Source organism: Anabrus simplex, chromosome 6 (genome assembly GCF_040414725.1).
Source record: "Anabrus simplex isolate iqAnaSimp1 chromosome 6, ASM4041472v1, whole genome shotgun sequence".
Lineage (NCBI taxonomy): Eukaryota > Metazoa > Arthropoda > Insecta > Orthoptera > Tettigoniidae > Anabrus > Anabrus simplex.
In genome coordinates, this window is record NC_090270.1 from 342746441 (window position 1) to 342767315 (window position 20875).

At 37.4% G+C, this 20875-nt stretch overlaps 1 protein-coding gene across 2 annotated transcripts in view; it reads right to left on the minus strand.

Annotated features, from left to right (window-relative positions):
* LOC136875356 (uncharacterized) overlaps window positions 1-20875 on the minus strand; it is a 216632-nt gene that overhangs the window by 65527 nt on the left and 130230 nt on the right. Inside the window, exons 4-5 of one of the 2 annotated variants that reach the window (XM_067148898.2) lie at window positions 14625-14934; window positions 6066-7390 (exon numbers count right to left, since the gene is read on the minus strand). In XM_067148898.2, coding sequence (XP_067004999.2) covers window positions 7365-7390; window positions 14625-14934 — 336 coding nt within the window. In that variant the 3' untranslated portion in view covers window positions 6066-7364. Of the gene's footprint in view, window positions 1-6065; window positions 7391-14624; window positions 14935-20875 lie in introns of those variants that run through there. The other variant, XM_067148897.2, reaches the window with a different exon arrangement.

The following is a 20875-nucleotide window of genomic DNA, read 5'->3' on the forward strand; positions in this document are numbered from 1 at the left end:
CTGCACTTCTCTCACTTAAACTTGATTCAAAATTTTTTTTTTTTGTGCATGATAAATTTCTAAACTTTCCAAAACAGTAATTAATTTTCCCTTTTTGGCCAAATGTATTAATTCCATGTCATTAGAAATGTCTGTAAATTTATGATTCTTTTCAACCATATGTTCTCCCATTGCCGAATATCTTTTATGTTTGACTGCATTAATATGTTCTTTGTACCTTATAGCCAAACTACTTCCAGACTGTCCTATGTATCATTGTTTACATGCTTGGCATGTTAATTTGTAAATTCCTGATTTATTAAATATAGGTCTACATTTATTCTCTATCGTATCTGAATTGAAAATTATCTTATTAGTACTATTATCCATTCTGTATGCGACATTTCCTGAAAATTTTAGCCAGTTGATAACAGTGCTTATTTCAAAAAGTTAGAACTGCAGATTTCTTTTTCTCCTTTTGCTCTTTAATTAAAGTTGCTTTTGGTTTATTTTTCACTTTATTAATCATTCTATGGATGGCTGAAATAACTAAGAACATTGGAAACGATATTGCTGAAGGAAAAACTGAGAGAGCTCATCGACACATCACATGGACGCTGCAATTTCTTACGCCATAAGTGGGGTTGGATGGATTCTCCAATGTGTGAATGTGATGAGGAGGAGCAGACCATGGACCATGTCATCCTGCGCTCCCCTCTTCATGCCTACTCCAGAAGGCCCAGCAACCTGTTTCATCTTTCAGAAAGTGCTGTAGAGTGACTGAAACACTTGGACCTGGACTTATAAATTTGTAGTTATAATCACCATATGATTCCTTCTTAGAATGGCTACAGCAACTGGACACTGATTTGTAAATGTGAACGCTACCAACTTTCTTGTCTGTCAATCAATCAATCAATCAATCAATCAATCAATCAATCAATCAAACAAACAATTGACCTGTCTAAAGCATTTCATAGGGTGGATAACGGGAGACTACTGGCAAAAATGAGTGCAATTGGACTAGACAAAAGAGTGACTGAATGGGTTGCTATATTTCTAGGAAACAGATCTCAGAGAATTAGAGTAGGTGAAGCTTTATCTGACCCTGTAATAATTAAGAAGGGAATTCCTCAAGGCAGTATTATCGGACCTTCATGTTTTCTTATATATATAAATGATATGAGTAAAGGAGTGGAATCAGAGGTAAGGCTTTTTGCGGATGATGTTATTCTCCATAGAGTGATAAATAAGTTACAAGATTGTGAGCAACTGCAACGTGTCCTCGAAAATGTTGTGAGATGGACAGCAGGCAATGGTATGTTGATAAACGGGGTTAAAAGTCAGGTTGTGAGTTTCACAAATAGGAAAAGTCCTCTCAGTTTTAATTACTGCGTTGATGGGGTGAAAGTTCCTTTTGGGGATCATTGTAAGTATCTAAGTGTTAATATAAGGAAAGATCTTCATTGGGGTAATCACATAAATATGATTGTAAATAAAGGGTACAGATCTCTGCACATGGTTATGAGGGTGTTTAGGGGTTGTAGTAAGGAAGTAAAGGAGAGGGCATATAAGTCTCTGGTAAGACCCCAACTAGAGTATGGTTCCAGTGTATGGGACCCTCACCAGGATTACCTTATTCAAGAACTGGAAAAAATCCAAAGAAAAGCAGCTCGATTTGTTCTGGGTGTTTTCCGACAAAAGAATAGCGTTACAAAAATGTTGCAAAGTTTGGGTTGAGAAGAACTGAGAGAAAGAAGAAGAGCTGCTCGACTAAGTGGTATGTGATATACTAACAATTTGTTGGTTGTTTTGATCCACCTTTTCAATACAAATTACAGTTTGTGTTGCTAAGTTGTAATGTTACAACACTAATTTACCGGGACATGTTTCGCTTTATTCACAAGCATGATCAGCCTATACAATTGTCTCAAGGTTTGTCATATTTGGATTGTTGTTACAAATTTCATTACATTGAATGTAAATCTAATTTCAGTGATAACAATATTTAAAACATAGGAATAATATACACATTAAAAATTATGACAATATGATTTGCAATGTTAAAATGGAGTAACTCTTAATTCTAGAACACATTGACATCCAAAACACAGTTTTTAAAATTTGAAAATTTGGCTAAAAATTGTTTGCAATGTTAAAATAAAATTGATTCAACTATAATTTGGCATTAAAATTTGAGTCATAAATATAAATATTGGATGTTAATATACAGGAGCCATAGTTTCTGAAGTGCGTTGGTTTCTAGAATACAGTAACATTTCAGTATTGAGAATTTTAGTTAAGAATTGTGCTCTCTAAATAATGTTATTTAAAAAGACTGTAATTTTGCATCATGCTTGATTAGAGTCATGATGATAATCTAGAAGTGAAGTCTTGGGTTCATTGGAAAATGGCTTCTAGATTTGATGAGGCTTGCTGCTGCAGTTTAGCAATTTGATCAGAGGAAGTATTGACATATTTAATTCTTGTTTGTAGCGACCAGACTCTCCGTTGGAAGTTGATTGTTTTGATGTAAGTTATGGTTAAAAGGGGCTCCAATCCAAATTTTGAGTATCTGATTATGTTTCTTTCGATTTATAGAATGGAAGAAGCATCCCTTTGTCTGCTGCTACAGAATATTGTGGACCTTATTGTGTTACTGCGACTATTGTCTGTTGTGGTTCTACTCCTTGTTGAAAAGGTGGATCAAAACAACCAACAAATTGTTAGTATATCATAGCATAGTTCAATACGGGTCTAATAATGAGATTAGTTACATGTAAGTGGTATGTTCCGAGCTGTCAGCGGAGAGATGGCGTGGAATGACATTAGCAGATGAATAAGTTTGAATGGCGTTTATAAAAGTAGGAAAGATCACAATATGAAGATAAAGTTGGAATTCAAGAGGACAAACTGGGGCAAATATTCATTTATAGGAAGGGGAGTTAGGGATTGGAATAACTTACTAAGGGAGACGTTCAATAAATTTCCAATTTCTTTGAAATCATTTAGGAAAAGGCTAGGAAAACAACAGATAGGGAATCTGCCACCTGGGCGACTGCCCTAAATGCAGATCAGTATTGATTGATTGATTGACTGAAATAAATAAAATATTGTATTAATAAATTTTCTGGAATATCCGTAGCTACAAGAAATTTGGTGGATTGTATTTATCTCTCTATTATAATACTTCCTAGACATAGGTATGTTCATGGCTCTATTAATTAAACGTAAAATGTTGCCTTTTTATGTTGACCTGGATGATTGGAGTCGTTTCTGATAATAGTATCTGTTTGAGTAGCTTTTCTGAAAATTTGAAAATTGAAATGACCAGAATTTCTAGTAATTATTAAATCTAAATAATTTAAAGTCCTATAATTTTCAGATTCCATTGTAAAATGCACTCGTTTATCCAAAGTATTTAAATATTCTAATATACCATCAGGTTTAACCTTTTGTTCATCGATAATAACAAATATATCATCGACTTATCTCAACCATGTAATCAATCCATCTATTTTATCCATTATTTTATTATATTCCATGTAATCCATGAATATGTTTGCTAAAATACCTGAAGCTGGCGAACCCATTGCTAGGCCTTTAGACTGTTTGTAAATTCTGTTGTCAAAAACAAAATAGTTATTTTCCAAAGTAAATTCTAGTAATGTTAAAAATTCTTCAATTTCCACCTTACTTAATTTGCTGTGTTGCATTAAGTTCTTTCTTACTATTTTTATAGTATCTACGATACGAATGTTGGAGTACATATCTTTGATATTCAAACTATGTATTGTGAAGTAGTCTGTTAGCTCAATGTTTTAAATTCTGTTACAAAACTCAATAGTATTAATTAGGTGTGCCTGGCTATTAAACTTATAGTGTTCTTTTAAAAATCTTTGTATGAATTTGGCCGTCTTATATACCGGACTATTTCTAAAATTAACTATTGGTCTAATAGGAATTTCTTGTTTATGAATTTTTGGTATTGCCCTTAAAGTAAGTATTTCTGGGCTCATGTTAACTAGACAGTTAGTATCTTTGGAGTCTAATAAAAAAAGTTATGTTATTGAGAATTTGTTTAAGTTTTTTCTGCATAGATGATGTGGGATCTTTTTTTTATCAATTCAAAATTATTGCTAGTTAAAAAATTCTTAGCTTTTTCAATATAACCTTGTATTTCTATCAGCACAATAGTATTACCTTTATCAGCTTTTGTCACAACAATATTATCTATCTTCATCTTCAATAATTTAATATTCTTATTCAACTTCTTACGGTTCTCTATCGTATGTTCTATCATACTGGATAATGTTCTACTAACTTCGTATCTAAGAGGAACTTGTTCATCAGCTGGTAGGTTAGCTATGGCCACTTCAGTTTCAGCTATTAACTTTACCAAATCTTTTCCATTACTATAATTCTCCTTTTCCCAATTGAATTTAGGTCCTTTACTTAAAATGTTCATTTCATTAACATCAAATTTAACTTGAGTTAGATTTCTAACAGGTTCAAAGAACTTGTGTTCATTATCACTTTCTTATTATCCTTAAAGTGTTTTACTTTATTATCAAGTAAATTTTGGAACTTCTTATACAATATCACTTATTTCTTGCTCAAAATATTATACATTGAAGTTTGTATGTTCTTCTGTAACCAGTCCCACTCTATTTTTGATGCTGCTTTGGCTATCATTAGATGTAACTCATATAACTCACTATTAAGTCTGAATATTTTATATTTTATATAATGCAACACATTGTATTTCTCGGCCAATTTTGGTTTTAAAAAAATGGACTTTTGTTTGGACATCTTTGAATATTCCCACTTCGTCTCATGAAGTTTCGTTAATTTCCGTTAGGTAGTAGCTCTATAATTAGCCTTGAAAATGGCATCTGTAATGGAGGTGCGTACCAAACAGAGAGCAGATATTGAGCTTCTTTTGGCGGAAAACCAGGGCATCACAGATATTCATAGGCACTTGCAGAATGTCTACGGAGACCTGGCAGTGGATAAAAGTACAGTGAGTCGCTGGGCGAGGCATGTTTCATCATCACAATAAGGTCGAGCAAATCCGTCTGACCTCCTGCGTGCCTGCCGGCCGCACATAGCTGTGACGCCTGCGAAGTTGGAACGTGCGGACACCCTTATTCGAGGTAATCGACGGATCACGGTCAAACACCTCGCTGCTGAACTTGACATTTATGCTGGTAGTGCTGACACACTTATCCACCAGTTAGAGTACTCAAAGCTTTGTTCCTGCAGGGTTCCTCAACACCTAACGGAAGAACATAAAGTGCAAAGAGGAAACGTGTGCAGAATTGCTTGCTCGTTATGAGGCGGAAGGTGACAATTTCTTGTCACACATTGTCACGGGCGATGAAACATTGATTCATCACTTTGAACTGGAAACAAAACATCAATCCATGGGGTGGTGCAACACCAACTCTCCCACGAAGAAGAAGTTCAAAACCGTACCCTCAGCTAGTAGTCATAGCTACGGTCTTCTGGGACCATGAAAGATGAAACGATCAACTCTGAATTGTATTGTGCTATTATACGGAAACTGAAGAAACGACTTCAGCATGTTTGTAGCCACAAAAATGCTAACAAACTTCTCTTTCTCCACGACAACGCAATACCTCGCACAAGTCTGCGCACTCGACAGGAGGTCACAAAACTTCAGTGGACCGTTCTTCCTCATCCATCTTCTAACTTCCATCTGTTTGCCCCAATGAAGGATGCACTCCACGAGAAGCACTACGCAGATGATGGGGAAGTTACTGATGCAGCACGACGTTAGCTCCGACATCAACCAGTCGAGCGCTACCATGCAGACATACAGACTCTCGTACTACGGTGGCATACGGCCGTAGCATTGAACGGAGATTATGCTGAAAAATACGGTATTGCAGCAAAAGTATTGGGGAATAACACGGTGTATTTGAATCCCCAATAAAACAAACCTGCTTTTAGAAAAATTTGTTGCAATATATATTGAACTCCCTTCATAAGATGTATTTCAACGCACAACAAATACAGATGGAGTTGTAATAGAAATTTAAGTCTTAAGTTTTTAACACACATATGATTTCTTAAAGACATTACATAGAATATTCAGAATATTTTATGAAAGAGAGATATTTTTATATAATTATGAAGATTTTATTTACAACTAGTATATAAGCTTGTCCTCGACAGTCAAAATTATCATCTGTAAACTAATTGGAAATGCTAAATTGACTAGCAATATATCTTATGAACAAAAGTTACACTTCCCAGGTTTTATACGGCAATCGAATGGAATCAAGTCAGGTATTGTTGTATTTCCTTACAAACCATAGTGAGTGCAGTTGTAGTTTGACGTCTATGGATCTGTGTACTCTTGAGAAAGCTATATACAACTGTCCAAACCAATCACCAGCAACACCGCTATATGCCCTCACTCCATACGAGCACTGCGGAGAGGTTTGGAATATAATCTAATCGTATGGCATGCATTCTAGTGATTGGAAATGTACACCACCACCTCCCATCCCCTGCCCGACAACATTCTGATGTAATGTAAAACAAAAGCTAAAGATTTCCACCTATTCTATTCTAATCGCACGGCCAACTCGCCCGGTGTTGAAATTCAGTTCCAGTCAAGTACAGATTTGGATGTTAAAGCACTCATCACAATCACACATCTTGTGTAAGTTCTCAGTTTTTCCCAATCTAAAGAATGCACTTCACAGAAGACTAGGTGAAACACTTAAAATACTAGCACTTAAAGAATCTTCCAGAATTCATTTCAGCTGAAACAAGTGTGAACAGAATAACTGAATAGGTGGAAACCTTTAGCTTTTGTTTTACATTATATGGAATAATATGAAATTTACTACCTATGAACATTCTGATGGTAAAAATAATATTAACGAACGAGACTCGAACCGGCTAACCGCAGTGTCAGACCATACAGACTTGATGGCCACCAGGTCAGCTGCTATATCTCGTGCTTACCGATAAACTCCAAAATGGAAAAGAACGATTCATCACTTCACTGAAAGAGTATTTTTCACTGAATAGGTCAAGCATGATGGTCATCATTGCATTGTTCTTGTAACCCATGACTGGTACCAGTTTCAATCTGTCAAATATGTCCGTGGATGCGAACAGAAGCCAGGATGCGCGCAGTCCGACATCATGCTGAAAGATATAGCTGTGTACCTACATCAACATTGCGAATATGCAACGACTTCAATGATAGAACCATATTTTTTCATCTTCTCATGTAACTTTGATTGACCGTGACAGATCCAGGATCTAGTTCGGTCGCCTATTTGTGTAGACTATCAGCCGTCCTGCATACGCAGTCCGTTGGCCCAGGGTACACCACGAGGAGGTTATCTACACGTCGCACCCTTGTGTTCTGTCAACAAAGAATTAAACATAATTTCAATCCCAAGTACCTTGGCATCACCTTAGACCGTTCTTTAACATACAAAATACACCTGGAAAACACAAGTAAAGAAACTTAAGTCATGAAACAACATCATGAAGAAACTAGCTGGGACTATACAGGGAGCTGGTGCATCCTCACTACACACTACTGCCTTCACCATGGTTTATCCAGTGGCTGAATATTGTGCCCAGGTGTGGCAACATAGCACTCATACTAGGAAGATCGGCAGCCATTTGAACGAATGTACGAGGACCACAAGAGGTACACTAAAATCCACCCCAATCCCATGGCTACATACTATCAGTAACATACCACCTCCGGAACTGAGACAACAGGAAGTAACTATATGCGAGTGGAAAAAGTTACCATCCTGATCATCCACAGAATCTTACAATCCATGAGGTCCTGGTTTGCCTACCCCGTTCTTGTCTTAAATCAAGGAACCCAATATGGCACGACATAACTGACTTCAATATCCAGGAAAAATGGCATCAAACCTGGAGCTCTGCATGTGTGAAACACCAAGGCATCCATGACCCCACAACTGAACTCCCAGGATTTCACCTGAAGAGAAACCAATGGTCTAAAATCAATCGTTTAAGAACAGGCCATGCTAGATGTAATGCCATGCTACATAAGTGGGAACATTGAGAATCCCCTGCCTGTGACTGCGGAGCCCTTTTCCAGACAGTGCAGCATGTTATTGAGGAGTGCCCTCTGAGGAAGTATGATGGACCAGCCCAAGATGCCATCAGTGCTACACCTTCCTTCTTAGAATGGCTACAGCAACTGGACACTGATTTGTAAATGTGAACGCTACCAACTTTCTTGTCCTTGTATATATTGTAAATTTTTCTTTTGTATACGAGCCATACGATAAATAAATAATAAATACTGCATTTTTCTTTTTTTTAAAGTACAAAAATCATGGTCGTGAGAGGTTCATTATATTTTTCTTGTAAAGAAGACATAACAATATATAACTGGTAGCTGTTGAAACCTTCTCGTTTTTTTCAACATTGCTGTGAATGACGACAAAATTAGGGATTTTATACATATACTATAGATTGGATGTTAGGAAAAACTTAAAACGGTCCACCTTTTCAATACAAAAATGTTATATTTATTTATAACATGTATTTGCACTTGGAACTAGTTTCGACGCTGTGTTTGCGTCATCATCAGCCAAAATGTGGGAAATAGTCAAGATGTAGGCATTTATATTACACAAGGCGTTACATTAAACAATACACATCTTATAAGGAGATAAAAATAGGGACGAATATAGAAACAAATGAATCGTTGAGAAAACAAAAGTTATACATATTAAAAATAACCTTAACCACATATCTTGCAGTGCGAAAGTGTTCTTCTTGAATGATTCCTGAATATTAAAAAAAAAAAACACACGCGCACACATTTCTCGAGAGCCAGCAGGCAGGACAAAGTAAAGTGAAACCTTAAGAGTTCTTCTGAGAAGAGTTCCTCATTTTTTCTATGTTCCGACTAACTAATGAAGTCTCCCTTGAGTTCCTGATAAACATACACAACAGGAAATTCTCCTTCACTCTCAACAATAGCTCTAAAGACCAACGGTAAAATTTTTATTTTAAATATTGTGCAGAGACGTGAAAGAATGATTCTGAACATGATATAACTCCTTCATATAACCCAGTTTTTTAATACAAGGTGTTGCATTAAATAATACACATCTTACGAGGAGACGAATGTAGAAACACATGCATCGTTGAGAAGGCAAGTCATACATATTGAAAATAAGCTTAACCACATAACTTGCAGTGCGAAAATATTTGCCTTGAATGATTCCTGAATACAAAACGCGCGCACACACACTTCTAAAGAGCCAGCAGGAGGGAAAAAAGTAAGGTGAAACCTTAAGAGTTCTTCTGAGAAGAGATCATCATTCTTTCTATGATCTGATTAACTAATGAAGTCTCCCTTGAGTTCCTGATAAACATACACAAAAGGAAATTAAATAATACACATCTTACAAGCAGATGAAAACAGGGAAAGTTATACATATTAAAAATAACCTTAACCACACATCTTGTAGTGCGAAAATATTCGTCTTGAATGATTCATGAATACAAAACACACGCGCATACATTTCTGAAGAGCCAGCAGGCAGGGAAAAGTAATGTGAAACCTTAAGAGTTCTTCTGAGAAGAGTTCATCATTTTTTATGTTCCGACTAACTAATGAAGTCTCCCTTGAGTTCTTGATAAACATGCACAACAGGAAATCCTCCTTCACTTTCAACAATAGCTATAAAGACCACGGTAAATTTCATTTTTAAATATTGTGCAGAGACGTGAAAGCATGATCTTGAATATAAAATAACTCCTTCATTTAACCCAATTTTTTACACAAGGTGTTACATTAAACAATACACATCTTACGAGGAGATAAAAGCAGGGACGAATGTAGAAACAAATGCATCGTTGAGAAAGCCAAAATTATACATATTAAAAATAAGTTTAACCACACAACTTGCAGTGCGAAAATATTTGCGTTGAATGATTCCTGAATACAAGACGCACGCGCACATATTTCTAAAGAGCCACCAGGTAGGAAAAAGTAAGGTGAAACCTTAAGAGTTCTTCTGAGAAGAGTTCATCATTCTTTCTATGTTCCGACTAATTAATGAAGTCTCCCTTGAGTTCCTGATAAACATACACAACAGGAAATTCTCCTTAACTCTCAACAATAGCTATAAAAGACCAACGGTAAATTGTATTTTAAATACTGTGCAGAGATGTGGAAGCATGATCTTGAACATGATATAACTTCTTCATTTAACCACCTTTGAAAGTTTCTCTCTATATTACATAGCTTCATTAACACACCATTCTGTAGATGCACAAAATAATCCTGTAATCTTCACAGGTCCGGTATTCAGCTCGACAGGAATATAAAATAGGTATTAAGGAATCTTTGTTGAGAGTGTGGAGGTTGACTGTGCCAGTATTTGTGGTCTATTGTTGCAGCGTTACGTGTAGGGTGGGGGCAGGTTTCTATGATGTTTATTGCGGGACATGAGGCGGTAAAGCTATGACGTGAGATGAAGAGGAACAGAGCGTGTTGGATAGTTTAGATCTGCGCAGCGGCCGTTATTGGATTAGGAGGGGAGAGGGGAGGAGCGGTAGGGGAGGAGGAGTGGAAGGGGGGGGAAGTATGGAGTGTGGTGTGGTGAAAGTGTGTGGCGTGACAAAGTATTATGCATAATCTGAAAGACAGATCTGTTTTTCGGGATATTCATGTTTTTGAAAAATTCAATGAGAAAGTCGAATAGGATGTTTGGTTTCTCTGAGATATCATTTAAGTTTAGGTTGGGATTGAAATATTGGTCTAAATGAATATAGAGGTTTTCAGTGACGTCTAGGAAAGAACCTTTGTTTAGAATATCTAATACCTCAAGATCTTGATTTATTTCAGTAAAGTTGTGCTTAAATTCTTTTATATGTAGGCCGACCGCGGAAAAACGGTTGTGTTTTATGGCATTGACATATTCTGCATATCTGATTTTAAAGCTGCGTCCTGTTTGCCCTAGGTAAGAACTTTTGCAGTCTTGGCAAGAAAACCTATATACACCTGATTTAGAAAAAGGACTACTTTTATTTATTGATGAAGAGTTGTGTAGGATCTCTGTGCTCTAGGGCAAACAGGACGCAGCTTTAAAATCAGATATGCAGAACATGTCAATGCCATAAAACACAACCGTTTTTCCGCGGTCGGCCTACATATAAAAGAATTTAAGCACAACTTTACTGAAATAAATCAAGATTTTGAGGTATTAGATATTCTAAACAAAGGTTCTTTCCTAGACGTCACTGAAAACCCTATATTCATTTAGACCAATATTTCAATCCCAACCTAAACTTAAATGATATCTCAGAGAAACCAAAGATCCTATTCGACTTTCTCATTCAATTTTTCAAAAACATGAATATCCCGAAAAACAGATCTGTCTTTCAGATTATGCATAATACTTTGTCACGCCACACACTTTCACCACACCACACTCCATACTTCCCCCCCTTCCACTCCTCCTCCCCTACCGCTCCTCCCCTACCGCTCCTCCCCTCTCCCCTCCTAATCCAACAACGGCCGCTGCCCAGACCTAAACTATCCAACACGCTCTGTTCCTCTTCATCTCACGCCATAGCTTTACCGCCTCATGTCCCGCAATAAACATCATAGAAACCTGCCCCCACCCTACACGTAACGCTGCAACAATAGACCACAAATACTGGCACAGTCAACCTCCACACTCTCAACAAAGATTCCTTAATACCTATTTTATATTCCATGTCGAGCTGAATACCGGACCTGTGAAGATTACAAGATTATTTTGTGCATCTACAGAATGGTGTGTTAATGAAGCTATGTAATATAGAGAGAAACTTTCAAAGGTGGTTAAATGAAGAAGTTATATCATGTTCAAGATCATGCTTCCATATCTCTGCACAGTATTTAAAATACAATTTACCGTTGGTCTTTTATAGCTATTGTTGAGAGTTAAGGAGAATTTCCTGTTGTGTATGTTTATCAGGAACTCAAGGGAGACTTCATTAATTAGTCGGAACATAGAAAGAATGATGAACTCTTCTCAGAAGAACTCTTAAGGTTTCACCTTATTTTTTCCTACCTGGTGGCTCTTTAGAAATATGTGCGCGTGCGTCTTGTATTCAGGAATCATTCAAGGCAAATATTTTCGCACTGCAAGTTGTGTGGTTAAACTTATTTTTAATATGTATAATTTTGGCTTTCTCAACGATGCATTTGTTTCTACATTCGTCCCTGCTTTTATCTCCTCGTAAGATGTGTATTGTTTAATGTAACACCTTGTGTAAAAAATTGGGTTAAATGAAGGAGTTATTTTATATTCAAGATCATGCTTTCACGTCTCTGCACAATATTTAAAAATGAAATTTACCGTGGTCTTTATAGCTATTGTTGAAAGTGAAGGAGGATTTCCTGTTGTGAATGTTTATCGAGAACTCAAGGGAGACTTCATTAGTTAGTCGGAACATAAAAAATGATGAACTCTTCTCAGAAGAACTCTTAAGGTTTCACCTTACTTTTTTCCCTCCTGCTGGCTCTTTAGAAGTGTGTGCGCGCGCGTTTTGTATTCAAGAATCATTCAAGGCAAATATTTTCGCACTGAAAGTTATGTGGTTAAGCTTATTTTTAATATGTATAACTTGCCTTCTCAACGACGCATGTGTTTCTACATTCGTCTCCTCGTAAGATGTGTATTATTTAATGCAACACCTTGTATTAAAAAACTGGGTTATATGAAGGAGTTATATCATGTTCAAAATCATGCTTTCACGTCTCTGCACAATATTTAAAATAAAAATTTTACCGTTGGTCTTTAGAGCTATTGTTGAGAGTGAAGGAGAATTTCCTGTTGTGTATGTTTATCAGAAACTCAAGGGAGACTTCATTAGTTAGTCGGAACATAGAAAAAATGAGGAACTCTTCTCAGAAGAACTCTTAAGGTTTCACTTTACTTTGTCCTGCCTGCTGGCTCTCGAGAAATGTGTGCGCGAGTGTTTTTTTTTTTTATATTCAGGAATCATTCAAGAAGAACACTTTCGCACTGCAAGATATGTGGTTAAGGTTATTTTTAATATGTATAACTTTTGTTTTCTCAACGATTCATTTGTTTCTATATTCGTCCCTGTTTTTATCTCCTTATAAGATGTGTATTGTTTAATGTAACGCCTTGTGTAATATAAATGCCTACATCTTGACTATTTCCCACATTTTGGCTGATGATGACGCAAACACAGCGTCGAAACTGGTTCCAAGTGCAAATACATGTTATAAATAAATATAACATTTTTGTATTGAAAAGGTGGACCGTTTTAAGTTTTTCCTAACATCCTTTCTCAGTTCAATACGGACAAAATGAAATTCCTATGTTTAAATATACTATAGATTGACAATTCTTGTATTTTTATTTGTAACTTAATGGTAGTATGTAATCTGATCAAGTCCGCAGAATATTTTGTGAACTTTTTGTCGCTGATGAAGAAAATATAATGGTGTTCTTGAAACATGTATAATAGATTAATTGATATGTATTAAATAGTTTTTTATTAGTACCAACCACTATCAAAGGGTAGAGAGAGATCACCTATTCAATACCATTAGTGTCCTATAAAATTGGTACTAGTTTCGACCCTACATACATTTGGTCATCTTCAGCCATGATCTAATTGGAAACATATGTTTACATACAACCAATAATAAAGAAAATAATTTGGTATGTCTTAATTAAAAATCTAAGTTTAAAACACTGATGAAGTCTGACTACACATTTGAAATTGAAACCAAAATGACACATCAAAACTTCTGCAGTTGGTGTTGAACCATGTCATCATTCTTATCATAACCAAATGTTCTTGAGTCGATCTGGGAGTTGGTATTCCTTATCTGTACAGTTGAGCCAACTGATTTATAAATTATGTCTTGTTGAATAGTAACATGAGTAATGATTTTCATGTAGCTTGAAGGGGAACATTCACAACTTGAATAAGTATTCCTTTTCATCAGATGTAGTGATCTATTGTTTAATTTGGTTTGAAGTGAATGTCCCTATGTTCCTCATAAATTGTGTGCACTTGGCACGGACACCAACACCAGTGTGTTTTCAGTGTTACGATTATCAGATAACAGTCAATATGGACCAAAATAGACCATGATGGTTAAAATAATAAATTCTGTATTGACTAGGTACATTGTACAGCTTATGGAGTAATGTGAGTATTGTAAGTGTACACTGTACATCCATTGTTCAAACAGCAACAACAACATTCTACTACACAGCATTTTTAAGTTACATTTTCAAAAACTTATTTTTCTGTTGCATGAAAGTTCTACAGTCGAACAAAACATTATTTCCCTCATTCCATTTCATTACCGGCCATGACGCATTCGCTGCGTCAAACGGCTCTGGAAGCGAAAAGCTCATCGATAGTGCCGCTGATGCAACGTGTGCGTCATGGTTCATTTGCACATAAATATTATTGAAATAATTCAAATTATAATCTAAAATGTACAAGGCCACAGAAATGAACTCCTTTAAGCAAAAAATGTTTTTACAGTACTACGGTAATGGTTGAGCAGCCGCAAACGTGTTAATTTAATCTTCTCCAGTATTCATACTTACTTTGAGCATGTCCTCCTTCATGCATATTCATTCGAAATAGTGACCACCAAATGCTTCCCAGTGGCAGTGCAGCTGTTGTCATCGCAACTGTAAAGACTGATGATTCACTTAAAATCAAGAAATGCATGGACGAAACAGCAAATACCACATAGGCGGCAAGGAATGGCCAAGCGTACTCAGTAACATGATTACATCCCTGTGCGCCTGTATAGAGGAGAGTAACTGTACTGTTCTGGTGATAAGACTCATATCCAAAATGGCACAGAATGCCTGTACTTAGGTTTGTCCAGAACTCGTGGGCCGATGAACCCTGCAAAAGAATGGAAATGTCAAGATAAGTAATAATAAATCGAGAGTTTTACAACTCCTCTTCACCAAGATCATGAAATTAGATTCCCTTGCTCATCAAACAACATTCCTTTGCTATCTTTCCATGACAGCTAAATACAGATAACTTAGTAGCTAACTATTTACTGTATTTACCCTCACAAATCATTGATTTGACAAAAAATTTGCATGGATAACATTTAAATTTATATTACTGGAAAGGAACAAGCAAGTGACAAATCAAGTTGTATATAAATGGTAGGAACATGAATAGGATAGACAGAATGACAGGTCAGCATCGGAATAGGAAGGAATAGAAAAGGAGACAAGGACGAACATGAGAATACAAAGGTCAAGGATAATGTCCACACAGGCTCTCTCCTCGTCAATCCCAATTCTTCTCAGCCCCTGACAAGCTTGTTTCTGCTTCCTAGCTTCATGGGGAGGGCAGACATCAACACTCACCCAGGGGCCACCATGACGGAAAAAGGAACTTTTTTGATAGGGTATAGTTGCATTCAGGTGCATTCTGTAACCCATATGTGGTCTTCCTGGCATCAACCTCTAACTGTACATGTTTCTGTAGTGGTTGGCACTGAGGTATTTTGTGTGCCAATAAAGAGGTGTGTATGAACAAAAATGCAAATACTCAGTCTTTAAGCTGCAGAAATTAATCTCTGATCCAGCTGGGAATTGAACCTGGGATCTTCTGACCTAAACGCCACAATGCTGGCTTTCCAGCCACAGAGTCAGATAAAATTCATACTAACCAATGGAAACATGCAACAGCCTTTTATGAATACTGTTTTCTGCGAACAAACATTGGAGACTGCACAATTCATAACAATCATCATCATCATCATTTCCCTTTATCCAGCTGTAGCCGGGTAGGGGCAAATATGGTTCCTCTCCACTTTCTTCGGTCTTTCCACCACTCCTCCTCCAACACTGTGTCCCAGTCCAGGTTTCTTTCTATAATGCTGCGTTGGATGGTATCCTTCCATCTCAATCGTGGTCGTCCACGGCCTCTCCTTCCTTGGATTTGCATTTCCATCACCTTTTTTGGCATTCTTTCGTCGCTCATTCGCTTTATGTGCCCAAACCATCTTAGTCGGCTCTTCTCTATTCTATCATTCATTTTTTCCACTCCAATTTCTTCCCGGATTTTCTCGTTCCTTATTTTGTCTCGTCTACTCTTCTGTATCATACTCCTCAAGAATTTCATTTCGGCTGCCTGTATTCGACTCTCATCCTTCTTTGTCATTGTCCAAGTTTCTGCTCCGTAAGTTGTTATGGGTACGTAATACATCTTGTACATAGTATCCTTTGCTTCCATTGGCACATCTTTGTCCCATAACATATTTCTTACACTATGATAGAAACAACTTCCAGCTTGAATCCTTTTACTAATCTCAGCATCCAGTCGAGCATTCTCCATTAATTCACTCCCCAGGTATTTAAACGTTTCCACTACTTCCAGGGGCTTGTCTGCAAGTCTAATCTGACCTTTCCCTTCTTTCTCCCCTCTCGTCATAACAAGAGTTTTACTCTTTTCTACACTTATTTTCAATCCACATTCTTCAATCTTCCCATTCACCACATTCAACTGTTCTTGAACCTTCCTGTCGTCTTCTCCCCAAATCACAATATCATCTGCAAATAACATCATGTTCATTTCTCTTCCTCTATATGCTGCTTTTGCTGTTCTCATGATGTCATCCATTACTATTGTAAACAGGATTGGTGATAGAACACTTCCCTGTCTCAGCCCACTAGTTATTTTGAACCAACTTGTCCTGCCAACTTGTGTTTGCACGCAACTACAACATTCCTTATACAATGCCATGATCATTTTTATTAATCCCTGTCCAATTCCTTTTTGCACCAGACTGTCCCAAACTTTCGTCCTAGGGACACTGTCATATGCCTTTTCAATATCAATGAATGTCATCACCATATCATTCCCGTACTCCCAATGCTTTTCCATTAGTTGTCTCATAATGAAAATGGGCTCTATTGTTGATCTTCCACTTCTGAAACCAAACTGATTTTCCTGTATCTGCTTCTCAACCCTCAACCTTATTCTACTTTCCAGTATTCTTTCCATTATCTTAGCAACATGGGATATTAGAGTAATTCCCCTGTAGTTCTTCAAAACTTTCTTATCACCTTTCTTGAAAATTGGGATGATTATTCCTTTTTGCCAATCGTCAGGGACCTCCTTATTCTCCCAGACATTCCTGAGAACCCGATATGTCCACTGCAGGCCTACAGCTCCAGCTGCCTTTATCATCTCCACTGAAATTTCATCTATTCCAGCAGCTTTTCCATTCTTCATCTTTCTTACTGCCATTTCAATTTCATTCATTGTAATTTCTTTATCCATTTCTTCGTCAACTAATTGTCTTTCCTGGTCGTCCATTGAATGACTGTCATCCGTTCTTATGTTCAGCAGCTTCTGAAAATACTCTCTCCATCTATTTCTTATTTCTTCCGGCTTTGTTAAAATTATGCCACCTTCATCCTTCACAAATCTGGTGTTTACTTGATCTCTCTTTTTGTTTCTTAAGATACCATACAGTAATTTCTTGCTGCCCTGCGTATCATCTCTCAATTTCTGTGTGAATAAGGCCCAGCTTTTCCTCTTTTCTTCCTCCACTACTTTCTTGGCCAAATTCTTTGCCTCCACATATTTTCTTCTACTTTCTTCAGTCTTAGATGTTTTCCATGCCTTCCATGCCATTTTCTTTTCCTTCACTTTAATCTTTACCCTATCATTCCACCAGTGTGTTTCTTTGTCTTTCACATTTCCTGATGTTCTACCACACACCTTTTCTGCACATCCAACTAGTGCTTCCTTAAATCTTTTCCATTCCTCTTCAACATTCCCCACCTCTGTCCTGGGTACCAAGGGTATTATTTCCCTTTGAAATTCTTCTTGTACGCTTTTCTCCTTCAACTTCCATACTTTAATTCTTTTCTCTCTTCTTAATTGGGGTTTTTCAATCTTTCCAACTTTCAATTTTCCTATCACAACTCTATGATCTCCACCAAAGGCTTCTTCAGGCATGGCTGTTACATCTACAAGGTTCTTCCGGTGTTCTTTCTCTACGATTATATAATCAATCATGGTCTTTGTTCGTCTGTCTCCCCAGCCATACCTTGTAATCTTCTGACTGTTCTTCTTCCTAAACCAGGTGTTTCCAACAATCATTTGATTCCTCATGCAAAAATCCACCAACAACTCGCCTTCTGGATTTACATTTCCATATCCAAAGGGCCCTACAACATCTTCCTTTCCTTGTCTTTCCACTCCAACTTGTGCATTTAGATCTCCCATCAATAGTACTTCCTTATCTTCTATCTGTCTCTCCACTTCCTCTAAGAAGTCCTCTAGATGTTCATCTATGCAACCCGTTTGTGGGGCATACAACTGAAATAGATCTTTCACGCCATTTTCAAACTGGAGTCTCATCATCATCATCCTATCGCTGACGTACTTTGTATATTCCAGATATTCTTGGATTTCTCTTCTAAGTATGATGGCCACTCCATTTTTTGCTTCAGGTCCTCCGCTGTAATACAGCCTGTATCCTTCTCTCAGAGGGATCTCCCCTGTACCTCTCTTCTTGGTCTCGCACAGTCCAAGTATGGCTATATCTTTTTCTATCATGAAGTCCACCAGTTCTTCTGTCTTTCCCGTCAGTGTCAGTACGTTAATTGTTGCAATTTTGATGTAGTTTGGTGCTGGTTGCCCATTTTTCACAGTTCCCCCAGCACCTGAAGAGCTGCGCGTCGCTTTTAGCAGGGGACGCCCTAACCTTTTCCGAGGCACCATATTTGCTTTGTCCATATAGGCTATTGTTACGATGGGCTCGCCACACCCAAAGGCATTTTATACCTACTGCCAGGTTCAAAATTAGGCCGCCCCTAACATGGAGACAGACGCCTTTCGTAGCCGCTCCTCTGGAGTACAGACGCTACGGGTATGCCCCTTCCGCCATCTCCGCCGTACCGAAGTCCACCTTCTCCGCCGTAGATGCCGTTGAGGTCTTCACTCGTAACCCTGAGCTGGGACCCATACCAGATGTTACACACCGGGTCAGTGTGCTCTGGGACTCACATAGGCAGGGGCGCCACTCCCTGGGTAGGGCTGCCTCCGAAGAGGGTCCCTACCTGCTACCTCATAACAATATTAAGGAATATTAAAACACATGGCTTGAACTGAAATAGATACTGTAAAAATTGATTATGAAATATGCAATGTAGCTGGTTAAAACTATAGCATCTAACATTTTATGCAGTCCTGATATAGCTCAGTAAAATATTTTAAATTGTGCAATTGCATAACTTGTGGTTCAAACTTCTATAATTCCTTACAATCCCTAACCTTGAAAAAAATAATTCAACATCTCTACATATCACCAGCTGCAACAAGTGAAAATGTTCATATGACAATTAATGAGCAATGCATTATGAAGTCTTTTTACAATAATTATCATATAGCCTTAACAGGCATTTTGATTTTAGGTCATTTAGGCTGCACGTGGGTCAATTTTGACAATCCAGATGGAAGAGACATTATCAGAACTCTATTGAGTGACCTATCGCTGAGTTTAATCAATTTTCTCATATAAACTCCAAATGTGTCACCAGACATCTTTTATATGCTATGGACGACATGGAATGCCGAATAAACTTTCCTCCGCCCTTCAATAATTCAACTACCTCCGCTAAGTTCCACTCGCGATAGCAGCAGAGACCGACACTCTACCATTGATGCATAGAGGGAGCTATGAAGTCCTATTACTTCAACAGCAACCAGCACATCTTAATGGCACATTAGTAGTCTATGGCTCTCTTGATGGACTGTGTTCAAATAAAGATCTCCTTCAATTCCTTCCTTTCCTTATTTTCAAATTTCTGTTATCCCACTACAGCATCTCTGAGGATGGAAGTTAATACCTGAATTATTGGTGGCCCTGAAAAGGACTGTTTTATGTAATGGGTTAATATGAACTTCAACATCTGCTGGGGTCCAATGCTTCACATTGAGACAAATTTACCACCAGGCCCCAAGAGATTTCCTTATTACATTGTCCCAACAAGATCCTCTCTATATGACATGAGGTCCCAGAAAGGGTCTGAAGTTTGTGAGCGAGTTGCAGACAATTTGACTCCAAGTGATATTTTACAGTGCCTCAGGTGTTTTTCACAACATTTAAGTCTTCCCATGAGAACTAATACGAGAACATACATTGTGCATACTTTTACCTTGTTTACTCCTAGGCATACGCAAATGTAGCTGATGATGTACTATTAATGCTTTTATAAAATTGCCAAAGGCAAATAAAGGTATTGACAAGGTGGCTAAATATTTCTTTGATTCTAAAATAGACTAAGCCAACAGAAAAGTCAGATGTACACTTCCTGAGATATCCAAACCTGAATGATATGAGTGATCAGTATAAAATGGGGGAGGTCCTGCTGAAACTGGAAAATTTTGATATACCACATTTCCCACTCAAAATAATCTTTTGGTATGCAAACATAGAGCTAAATATACTCATAGAAGTCCCTATTTCCCAACCAATCTTTCCGATCAATTGCCACCGTCTCATCCACATCTGGTTGCTGCATGGTTAAATGTTGCATCTGACTGCTGAAACTGCTGAAATCACAATGCTGAACAAGAGCTAGGACACGTTCGCTCTAAGCGTAATGTGGTGAAATCCACATATCCTTTTGAAAACTATCATCAAAATCTTCTTTTCTTACTTGTTTACAGAACTGATATAGACTAACTGTAGTTGTTTACAGCATACTACTTAACGCCACTCCATGAGTGCACAATATTTTATTTGGTTTGTAGTTGTCAATAGTTCAACTTTAATTTCAACTAACTGCACTGGGGATGTTTAAGT